This window comes from Trachemys scripta, chromosome 3 (assembly GCF_013100865.1).
Source record: "Trachemys scripta elegans isolate TJP31775 chromosome 3, CAS_Tse_1.0, whole genome shotgun sequence".
NCBI lineage: Eukaryota > Metazoa > Chordata > Testudines > Emydidae > Trachemys > Trachemys scripta.
In genome coordinates, this window is record NC_048300.1 from 181969167 (window position 1) to 181981845 (window position 12679).

A 12679-nucleotide genomic window follows, 5' to 3' on the forward strand; every position below is an offset into this window, starting at 1 on the left:
TTTCAGTGTTTCATACATACCAATGATAGTTCTAAGTAAAACAAATAAATATAAAAAGTCATTGTGATGTGTTCCAGTTACAAATTTCCCACAGAACACACCAGGTAGCACTTCCTCTGAGGCTGGTTAGAATTTTTTTCCAATGTGGATTTCCAGAACTTCTTCCAGCAAATTTACAACGAACTATCTGGAGTCTTTTCCTAGCAGACACAGATCATTCTCCAGTGGCTTTTTACAACAGAGTGAAACACTGTCTTTAATTATAGTTGCAATATGTTCTTCTGAAGGTTTCATGTTATGCTCTTTCATCTTTTCAGCTTTATTTTACAGTCTATTTAAATGCTAGTTAACAAAAACTTGAATGGTTAACATAAACAAGCAATCTTTTCAATTCATTACTTCAGTCATCCCTCTCCACTATTATGTTACCTTTAAAATTGAATAGCAAGGAATATTCTCTGTTCAGATCACAGTTTTTTCAGCATGCTGACAGCATACATTTTTATCAGATAACATCAGATAAAACAGGAAAACAATGCCTTGCTAAATTCTTAACCAGGAGCCCACTTTGTACTGCTGTGTTTTCATCTTGAAAAGTCATATACAACAACATAGTGTAAAGATTTTATAAGTACTGTTTAACTGTATCTAAACATAAATGTCAGTCTACTTGCCTTTTAATAAGTGTATTGCTAGTTTTATAATAATATGATTTTTTACACAGGAAAACAAATGTAATATAATTGCACCGAATAAAGTTATTCTTAATGTCAGATTTTCCCCAGAAGGTGAAATGGTTGAAGCAAATCTTTACAAATGAACCAATAGTCACATACATTATTCAAATGTGCTAGAAGTCTACACAGACTTCAGTGAGAGTGGGATCTTTCAAGTCTCCCAGACGTATCAATTTCAGCTATGTAGCACTTACAGGGATAAAGCTTAGGTCCTTTTCACACTACTACTTTTAAATGCAATTTTGTGACCAGTTACAAATAGGACAGTTCAGTTTCTGTTCATTTAGCAGTATTTCTGCCATCACAACCACGTTTATACTCACTGCCCAATGGTATTTCTATAAGTGCATTCTGGGAAAATCTAGGCAGCTCTCTCATCATGTCTCCAGCACAGAACAGGAAGCCAAAGAAAACAGCTGCTGTGATGCTGGCAGACTAGGTAACAGCTCATGCCCAGGCCCCACTGAACACTGACGAACACATAACTGGAAACCAGTCTGGCTCACCTGTCTGTTAGCCTTGTTAAAATAGAGGTTAAGTTGATAAGAATGTGTTTATTGTTTAAACTTGATGAAATGCTTGTAGCATGTTGCATGTACTGATCTCACTTATAACATCTGTACCGAATGGTATAAAGTTATATTGAGCGTTTGCATTGTAACCTGCTGTAACTGTGCAACTCACCAAACAAGAAAGAAGCATTAATTAGTGTAAAGTGCTGGTCCTGCACACAAGACAACCCACTGAAACCAAATGAGCCACTAAAAGACATCAAAGGACAAAGACTTTCTTGACTGCCTCTCTCCCCCACCCAACATCCCTGAAGAGCAGACTGGTGCCGACACTTGTTCTATCAGTTTGAACGCTGGGGATAGGAATAAAAATGCCTTACCAGAAGGAAATAGAAGTAGAATTTGGAGAGGGCAAAATTTCTAAGCATAAGAAAGGGATCCCCAAGCTGCTTAGCTTGGATTAGCCCTATAGGACATATAGAGCTTGCATATGACAGCAGTTTCTGTTACCTTTTGAAATCTAAAACTGTAACTCATTTGTGGTGTAAGACACATGTGTTGTGTTGTAAGACATGTGTTACCTGCTTTAACCTTGTAAACATTTCTTTTTCTTAGTTAATAAATCTTTAGTTAGTTTATTATAGAATTGGCTACAAACGTTGTCTTTGGTGTGTGATCTGAGGTACAATTGACCTGGAGTAAGTGACTGGTCCTTTGGGAGTAACCTGAATATTGTTGTGATTATTGGTGTAAGGGACCATCTATATAATAAAGGCAAGCCTCCCTAGGTATCAAGATAGATCGGAATACCCAAGGAGACTGTGATTCTACTTGAAGGCTGTTGTAGTGCTTGGTTGATTAAATCTACACGCAACCAGTTTGGAGGTTGTGCCCTGTTGTGAGACGCTCTCAACCAGGCGTCGGCAACCTTACAGAAGTGGTGTGCCGAGTCTTCATTTATTCACTCTAATTTAAGGTTTTGCGTGCCAGTAATACATTTTAATGTTTTTAGAAGGTCTCTTTCTAGAAGTCTATAATATATAACTAAACTATTGTTGTATGTAAAGTAAATAAGGTTATTAAAATGTTTAAGAAGCTTCATTTAAAATTAAATTAAAATGCAGAGCCCCCCGGACTGGTGGCCAGGACCCGGGCAGTGAGAGTGCCACTGAAAATCAGCTCGCGTGCCACCTTTGCCATGCGTGCCATAGGTTGCCTACCCCTGCTCTAGACAGCTTTACAGACATAAAAACAGCATCATCAGCAAGTGGTTTAATATTCTCTGGGATGCTCTACCACAGACAGTTGGTAAGAAGGAGAACCAACCAAACTGGTTACACAAACATGGTTGGAGAGCCCTGTCTGAGCTATAAAAAAAATATAGTATAGAACTGATTACTGGGTTCCAGCCAAAGTTTTTGATAAGGGTGAAATACTCTTAGCTGCAATGATTACTGATAGAGTTTTAACTATGTGATGGGACCCAGCCAGGGTCTCCCAGGGTCAGCCACCTGGCTAACAAAATTGCAGTGAAAGCCTAATATTGCGGGATCTGCTATTTCCACGATGTTGCAAATTAAGTAGGGCCTTAGTGATGTGCAGATACAAGCCATGTTTTCAATCAACTATCCTGGTGACTGACTGGTTACAAACTTTAGGTCAGGTCTTCACTCAGACTTATACAACTACATTACTCAAGGATGTGAAGAATCCACACCCCTAAGCTTCATAGCCAGAGCCATCCCTAGGGTATGGCAAATCAGGGCAGCTGCTCCGGGCCCCATGCTTTGGGGGGCCCCGCGGAGGCCCCCCTGAATCGCCGTACTTTAGGGATGGCTCTGTGTGCATGTTGTGCGGGGGGCGCAAGGCCGGCCCAAGGGGGTGGGGTTAGGGAGCCAGCGGGGGGGAGGGGGAACTTTGCAGTCATATGCTGCATCTACAGAAGAAAAATTCAGATCCATAATTTACCACCAGTGCTGCTTCACCAGTGGTAGCAGCAGTGGAAATGGTAGGGCAGACAAGGCTAGGGTGACTATCAATGAAAGCTAGCCCCGTCAGGTAAAGTTTAACTAAACAACAATAGACACACCTGAGCCCTGTCTCAACTGTAACTTCCACCCTTGCTACAACTAGTGGTGAAATTTTTCAGTGTAAATAAAGTCAAATATGCTAAGGATGGGTTACATTTTTAAAATAAAAGCATGGATTTTTCAGAAACTGATGGATAAGTTCCTTCCCTCCCCCACCCCCGCCTCCAAAAAAGGAAGCTTCCTGCTCCCCAGCTAGCCCTGACGGAAGTGCTAATCACAAACAATAGCAAATTCTCATCTAAGTAGTCATGAAAAATTTAACAAACTCGTTTAGAAACAGATTTATCAAAGTGTCTTAACGTGCAATAATTATTAGAAAAAGAGTGCCTGTGGAAATGACACTGCCATGGTGTGTATTTATTTCCCATTAATACCTTCTGTATTATATTTGGTTAGTTTAGAAATCAAAACATTTTGGACTGTCAGAACTCCAAGCTTAATCTGGCATGAAAAAATTAAGCTGCATTCTTTTCACTTTGCACAAAATCAGATCATCAAAACTTAGTTACACCTCTACCTCGATATAACGCTGTCCTCGGGAGCCAAAAATATCTTACCGTGTTATAGGTGAAACCACGTTATATCGAACTTGCTTTGATCCACCGGAGTGCGCAGCCAGCCCCTCCCCCGGAGCACTGCTTTACCGCATTATATCCAAATTCGTGTGTTATATTGGGTCGCATTATATCGAGGTAGAGGTGTATTTTGTTGATGACACATAACACAGAACAGAAAATAGCTTGCTCTACTAGCTGTGCATTAATGACTGTAATAAAAGGTATGTTTGGTGAGAAGGGAGTGGATATATGCAATAACAAGTTACCATTTTTACATGTATATTTTCTGATAATAACCATGTTTTAAGATTTTCCAGTAAATCAAGTGCTACATTGCTACCTACCTTGTAATCTGGCCGAATGTTTGCAAAATATATAAAAGAATCAACAGCTAACCCAATCTTCAGTCCACCTCCCTCCCAGGACAATGCTGACATCTGCTTGCCAGGAACTTTCAGTGTACGCAAATGCTAAAAAAGAGAATATTTAAAATATACCACAGAGTTACCAGCACTACCACATTATTAAAGACAAATGGTTAGACATCTGAGACTAAATCCCACTCTGACTTACACCAGCAATACTCCATAGTTACAGTGATCACAGAATTTGGCTCTTGTACTCTTAAACAGATCATAAAAAGAAATAAATTTAATTTGCATTACCATAAAGTATTATTTTGCCTTCACTGCACTGTTTTGTTGTCAGAGAGAGAAACCCACAAAATTTGCAATATATTACTCATGCATAACTCAAACTCACAAAACTAAATATTAAAGCAGGAATGAAAGCATACATGTATCTTCTTTCAGTCCACAAGTATATGCTATTTGAGCCACTGTTTAAATAAATAACTTCCCATTAATAACTCAGTACTGACATTTGACATTTCTCAAGAATTTGGTTTATCCTGACATTATAATCCTGTTTATCACAGCAGCCGATTGAGATGTTACTTCCAAGCACAATTGCTAGGACAAAAAGATGACAAATTTAGTAATTTGTCTTGATTTTTAGAATATCCTCATCATAGATATACATACAATCAATTTTGTATAAAAATTCTAACATACACACACAATTATACTGACATCAATAATAAATCCTTTCCAACCTTGTTAACTCTTTCCCTTCCTCACCCTATCCCATCTATAAAAGCCACAGGGGGGGAAAAGAAAGTTAAATGTCCAGTTATGTCTTTTAATTGTTACATAAAAACAAATCATACAATTTATAACAGATGGTAAATTAATTCCCATTTTGCAACACTGTTTGACTGGGTGGGTGGCCTGGCCTTAAGCTCTAGATACATCAAAGGCCTTCATTGTGTGTGGGGGGGAAGCAAGAGCATGTATAAAAGACTTTTCAACCAGATTACTTAAAGTATCAGTTAAGCACCTAAATACCTTTAAAAATCTGTCTCTTCGACAAAACTATGCCCCCAACAGACATATGAGGGTTAAATACAATTTATTACTACTTCCAGAAGCTTCTGGGCCAATGGGCTTCACAAATGTCAGGTACCACTTACTGAGTTTTACTGAATTTGGCTCATACAAATACAGTTTCAGCATAGTATATTAATACTGTGCAGTAATAAATTCACACAATGAACTTCTCGAATCATGATGATCAATACTGTTTGATAAGTACACTATCCATGCAATTAGTAGACAAATTCCCTATAAAAATAATATTTAGAAGACCTCAATATACTCTTAATATATTCAAACTACAGTGCACTTCTGACACACTGATCATAGTTTGGGCAACCACCATATGAACAAAATGTATACCAAGGTTGGTTGTTGGGGTTTTTTAAACAGTGTTCATTTTACATCTGAAATAGGATGTTAAATATATTAAATATTTTACCTCACCAAATGGAGTGTAGAACTGCACAAGATTTACATCTTTATCCTGAGTAGTTGCTTTTTGGAAGCCTGCCACAGCCAACACACTTCCACAGTGGTTCCACTGGATACTCACTACATTCATACCAGTGTCAATCAAAACAGGGTCTAGTTTTTAGAAATAAAAAAGTGTAAAAAGTGTAAATACAAATTTTGGACAAGAATGGCTCAGTATTTAGTATCCCACACCTGAGCAAAAAGGCCATCAGTTCAAGTTTAAGGTACAGCTGAGTTTAAGTTATTCTAGATGTTATAACTAAAGGGTCACACACTGTTACTTCTGTAGGCCAAGTGTATTGCATACACCAACGTACTCCTTGCATTTGTCCATTCCCCCCACAAGCTCCCTGTGTGCTACCTTCCCATTCTCCTCTATTTCAGGGACTCCCTACCACACCTATCCTCATGCCAGGAGCAATGTGTGCTACTCCATTACCCCGCCCACCACATACCAGGGGTCCTGTGTACTCCCCCATTGAAGTCCCCCTGGTATATGGCAGAAGGCATATGTTCCCCCATCCCTCCACATGCCAGTTGTGCTGTGTCCCCCCACGTTCTCCTCACTGCATATAATTGTCTCCATTTCCCCCCCACAGTAAGGGCACTGTGTGCCCCTTCGTTCTCCCAATAACCCCTTCCTTACCATGGCTAGAGGTCTGTGTGCCCCTCATAGCAAGGTCTCCTATTCTCCCACTATGCCAGGAGTTCTATGGGAGCCTCCCATTCCCCCCACCATTTCTTTTCTTCCTGTCTGGGGCTATCAACTGGTTCTTTGATCTATAGAAAATCACAGAGGTGGTTGAAGCTGCTGGGTCAGCCAAGCAGATGCCAGGGTCTCCATGTGTTCCCCATTTCCCCCTTATGATTTTCACCAAAAATCAGTACGGTTCTGGCTGTTGATGCCTTGAACATTCCCTGGAATTTTGGAATTGATGAGATGCAGCATTCAAAAGTTATGGCATTACAGACAAACAGAGAAATTTCTTCAAGTTGAGAATAAGACCTCACTTTGCTCGGCTAAAAAGAAAATTGTACTTACTTTGGTCATTCTCATGTCTCATTATCTGGCATCTTCCATTGTCAAAACAGATAGCAAGACAAGGGCAATCTTGCTCAGTATAACCCTCTGTACCAGGGTACCAATGTATTCCAGCAATACTGAATGCTCCAGTTACATTCACCAAACAATTCAGTTTCATTTTCATCTAGAGATGGAATTGTTTAATCATTTAACAGATCGATCACATATTTGACTAAGCTAGCCATAAATACAACGCATATTTATACTAACATCTTACAAATTATTAGAGCTGGGTGGGAAATGGTTCTCTCATCCCAGGAAAATTTTCAAGATTTCAAAAAGATTTCCCCATTCTGATTCAGGACAAAAACTCAAAATCTGAAAAAAAGAATTGGTTCAGGTCAACTGATACTGATTTTGTTTTGATAATTTCAAAATGTTTAATTTAGATTGCAATCTTTTAAAATTATTATTAATTTTTAACTATAAATTAACTTAGACTTCAAACAAAGTCATTTTGAACCAAATAAAGGAAATTTTCATTTTGAAATGTCAATAGGGGACATTTTGACAATTTCAAAAACATTTCCTTCCTCCCCCCCAAATTTACTTCTAAATTGGAAATTTGTCAAAACCCACCCTGACTCTTTCCTGATGAAAGCTTTGGTTTAGATGAATCAGCATTTTTCAACAGAAAATTTTCCACTCAGCTCTACAAAAGGCCCCCCATTTGTTTAAAGTTTGCAGATGTTAAGTCTTATAAAATAGAAATGTACTTGCAAAGTAATTCAAGAGAGAACTGGAAAAAGCTAAGATTTTTATATATTTGTAATCTACTATTACAGTATGTTTTCAAGAGTCACCCGGGCTCACCCTTCCCCCATACTCTCAACAACATGAACTTTGGGTAATAAAGAGAAACAGTAAATGTACAAAAAAAAAAGACTCAAAACATCTGGAATTGTTTAATGCCTTTTCTATACTAGCAAAAAGCTACACTGATTTTGAAAATGGTTTAGAGCATACTCCACATTATTGCTCCATGAACAAGATGGGAGGCCTTGTTTGAGTAACAGATGCTAAACAATGCTAAACCAGAACCATGTTTGAGACTAAATCGCAGCTGGATTTGAACACGGTGCTCCAAAATGGTTATCACAGAGTTTTAAAATTGCATAGTGAGGACACAAAGAATGTTACCTACTTTTAAACACTCACAAATGGTAATAGGGCTAGAGATTGAGAAGGGGTAGTAGATGTTTACCAATCCCTTCTTTCAAGGCTACTGCTTTTTCATCTATTTGCATCTGACCTCTTGTAGTTATATTCCTTTTATTTCATTTTTCTTCTAAAAAAAAAGATTTTTTTTTCTACAGAAGAATTATTTTAAGTCTTTTTGGACTTTTTTTTTAAATGGCCTCTGCTCTTGATTGATACGCCCACTTAATTATGGCAATAGGCTGTCCATCAGGATGGACAATTAGAGGATTTTTCTGTACTGGGTTGTTGTCTAAAATGTAATGGTACACATTCCAAGCATACCAGAAAATGAAGTCTATGTTTTTGTAAAGTTGGCGCTTTGCTACTGTTAAATATTTTCAAACAGTTATTCCTGTACTCCACATAACTGGAAGATCAAACTAAACAATGGCAAGTAAAATACACACTGACAGAAACATAAAGCAATAGTATACATATTTATTTTCCTTCAAGGACTTGCTGATGAGATATAATTCTTTTAAGAGCTCTAATTTAATATACTAAAATTCTGTCTCACTGCTAGACAGCATGGTGGAAAAATGAAGTCCTGTTTGATGCCTAAGATACGTTAATATTAGCTATGATGCATTAGCTTCATTTCATTTACTTAGCATGTACATAAATGTTTTCAAATTTCTCTTTTAAATAGTGGATTGCAAGGCAAAGAATGTTTTAATTGATGTTATGTTAATTTAGCTGCTCAAAAAAATGGTGTATTTAAACTTTATCAGAATATTTACATTAGAAAACTTGATAATGTAAAAACCTGCATAAAATCAGAATAAGAAGTCTTCACGTAGGACCTTGTGCAATTCTGAAGATTCAAAACCATCAAATTAATAAAAAATTATAGCTACTACTTGTAAAGTATGTCTGTTTTAACTTGTGATCTACAGTTTTATATTAAAAAAATTAGATAGTTGACACATAAACTATACAGTACATAACTCTGAACTTACAATAAAATTCCCTTGGTTGTCATAAATATGAATTTCTCCATTTGCCATTCCAAAGAGTAGAATTTTGCTATCTGAGGACCATGCTACATGGCACAGTTGAGAACCTTTCAAATCTTTCCCCCAAATACGATTACCTGTAAAAGAAAATTATGAAACTTAAGAAACATACCAGAGAATTGAAAAGATGATGCAAGTTACTCAGATGCAAAAAACTACATAAACAGATAAAGAAATTCAAAGTTACAGTTTCCACAGTAACTAAGTCAGTGATGTCTATATTGAGGCAGAAAGTTTTGTAGTCTGTTACTGTGGGAAACATAACCTTGTATTTCTCAAGTTTTGCAAAAGTAAAATTTCAGACATAGAGAGTTTGGCTGTGTTTTTTTTTTTTAAATAAAGAAAAATAAACAATGAGAAATATGCACGTCATGCCTTTAATTTCAATTACATGGGATTATGCATTCACATAAGCTACTTTTCGTTTATTTCAGTATATGAATATCCAGATACGATACATACATATGGAAAACTATTCACAGTACAGGTTTAAATTAGTAAGGAAAATGAAGAGTTTGGCACATGCTATTTTCACACTTTATCAATTCTTTACTTCTCAACCAACTTTTCCAGAACTTAGCAAAACATTCATTTCTCAATTACTATAACTGTGCAAAATTTGATCTTTAGAAATTAAACCATTCATGGTTATCTAGACACACACAAAAATGGGGTGTAAAAAGTATGGAAAAAACATCATTTTTCCATATTCGGATAACTTAAGCTGAATGGAATGTTATCAGACTTCAAAAAGAAAAGTCACCACTGGCTTGAGAACAAGGAACAGACATTTTTTCATCAAGGGTAATCTTTTTCTAGGAAAAAGTTACAAGTGCCTGAAAATAAGTTCTTAGAATAAATATGTTTTCAGAACCACAGCTATATCATCACTCCTGCCATACCATACATGGAAAGCCAGACATTCACTCCAATTAGAGGATCTTAATTTGGCTTATGCAAGTTTTCTAAACTGAATTACTGAGTGAAAACTACCCAAATCACCAGAACACCACATTAGTTAACAAAACTAAAGATAATCCAGCCTGTGATAAACCCATGATGACAGCCTCCATAACCTACTTCTTAAATTTTCAAACAATCATCTTAGTGCTTTCTTCTATGCTGCCCCTTAGCTTGGGAGGAGCACCACATAGACATCTGCAAAACTAATGTATTATCCTTCTTCAAATCCTTCCTTTAAAGCCTCCTTTGCTCTGATGACTACAAAAAATGTGGCAACAGTTAGGCAGCTAGTGTGCTGAGACCACTGCCTATCATGGTGACGAATACTGTCTTATCTGTCTAGAACCATCTGTTGTCTCGTCTTATACTTAGCTTGTAAGCTCATTGGGGCAGGGTCCACATTTTTTGATCTGTGGTTGTACAGCATGTAGCACATTAGGGTCTTGGTACACAATTAGGAATCATAGGTGCTATGGTAATACAAATAATAAATAATAATAGTAACAACTTTACCATCCACTGAACCAACAATCACAGCCCCATCTTCGTACACAATACAAATCTTTTGTCCATCAGCATTCCAGCTCATACTTCGAACAACAGATTTATTTCTATTGTTGATCATCTCCTCATACCAAGCACCTGTTATCAGAGAATGGATTTCAGTTGTACCTTTCACTTTTCAATCCTTTAAGTGAACTGTGTTTATTAGAAGTAACCCAAGATATACTCAGATGTGGCTAATCATTAAATGTCACATTACAAAAAAATGCAAATAGCATGATAATGACATTCACAAATGATAATAACTTTGAGAAGTGTTACAAACATAAGAAAGAAGAACAAACGAATACAAAGGAATATAGAGAGGTTATAAATATAATCAGGAAATAAAATTAGATTTTGTTTATCTGAAATACAGATATTCAGCAAAAGGGAGAAACTTGTGAAACAGTAATGAAGAACAATACCTGAGGTGAGACTTGACAGAAAATTAGATATGACTTTGCTATGTGATATGGCAACAAAAAATGGCCAATGTAGCATTGGGCTGCACACACAGAGGTGATGTAAAACAGAAAAGAGAGGTGATGGTTTCCTCTCTGTAAAACACTGGTGAGGCAGCTCTTAGAAATTATATAGGCACACATAAGCCACCAATCACTGCAGTGTCCACTGTGTTGAGGCATAAGCAGCTCAGTTCCAAAAAGATATTGACACATAGAATGAAGTTCAGAGAACAGGTACTGGAGAGCTTGACTTGTTAAGATGTACAGGTCGGTCAAATGACAACAACAGGAAGTGTAAAGGCATCATTACAAAACAGCAAATATTAGAAAGTGCAGACACCAAGGACGGACAATTAGTAAGGGCGGTCCAAAGAAGTAAAGTGATCAAGTTAAGAAAAGAGAAAAATGTAGAATGTCTTTTTAAAATAACTGAATAACTAAAAATTTACCTAGAGTGAGAGCTTTTAGATTATGGAATAGGTTTTCCAAGGGAAGTAGTGAAAACTCTACTCCTTAAGACATTTAATAGACAATACATAAACAACATACTATAGGAAACAATTTTCTTTGACAGGGTAATGAACTAAATGACCTAATGACTATTTTGCAGCACTGATATACATGATTCTGCTATACTACTAAAATTAATTCTAGGCAAAGTAAACCACCTGATTTGACACATCCAAGATGGAGAACTGAAGTGACTCTCTACTCCTCTACTAATTTGACAAAGGACTCTGTTCTTTAACAAAGATTTTTTCTCTCTTTCTCTCCCAATATATGTGTGTTCATTGGTTTGTTTTGATCTGGTTGCTTGTGATAATTGGTGGACTCCTACAACTGATGTATTTTTAAATTGTGCTGATGCATATGGTTTTAACAACTCAAATATTAAACACAGAAGATGAATACTATAAATTATACACTACTTAGTTATGACAATGCAATAAATTCATGGAATAATTCTAGATTCTGTAGAAAAAATTACTCTAGTCTCTTGCTCTAGGCAAGGCCTAATACCTCCACTAGTGTGTATCTTTTCTGCATTTACTGTTATAGCACAAAGAATTATTCAATATTAATTTCTAAGACTAAACCTGAACCATTCTATTGTATATTCTTTGTATGGTTCAACAGGTTTTCTGCAAATATGAAAATGTCTGTTTGGCTATTGAGAAAAGTGAATAATAAGGTTTCGATTCTTTGCTCTTGAACAAAAGTACATGCTTGAAAACTGAGATCTTTTCTTAAGGCAGTTCTGGAAAGATGACTTCATTCTTTATACAGGATTACACTATGGAAAATGTGGTACAATTAAGCCCGGCTATTAAACGCTTGTAAACTAAGAACTTGAAACATACTTTACACCTACTTTGAGCTTTGGAACCTGCAATTAAAGTCTACAGAGATACATTATTCAATCTCAAAACCACCCACTATGGTATATTACCCAATCTCAGACTTGTCCCAGACAATACCTTTATACAACATCCACACAATGATGAGCCCATTTTGATCACTGGTTGTTAGCTTTTGATACTGTTCATTCCAGGTCACCACTTGCACAGAACCTGGAAAATTATATAAAATTCACTTTTTA

General features: G+C 36.7%; 1 protein-coding gene across 2 annotated transcripts in view; it reads right to left on the reverse strand.

The window, feature by feature from the left end:
- The window catches only part of WDR35 (WD repeat domain 35), a 78868-nt gene that overhangs the window by 52639 nt on the left and 13550 nt on the right, over positions 1 to 12679 (reverse strand). Inside the window, exons 4-9 of one of the 2 annotated variants that reach the window (XM_034766562.1) lie at positions 12558 to 12650; positions 10583 to 10711; positions 9050 to 9183; positions 6849 to 7014; positions 5772 to 5917; positions 4241 to 4366 (exon numbers count right to left, since the gene is read on the reverse strand). In XM_034766562.1, coding sequence (XP_034622453.1) covers positions 4241 to 4366; positions 5772 to 5917; positions 6849 to 7014; positions 9050 to 9183; positions 10583 to 10711; positions 12558 to 12650 — 794 coding nt within the window. The remainder of the gene's footprint in view (positions 1 to 4240; positions 4367 to 5771; positions 5918 to 6848; positions 7015 to 9049; positions 9184 to 10582; positions 10712 to 12557; positions 12651 to 12679) is intronic. The other variant, XM_034766563.1, reaches the window with a different exon arrangement.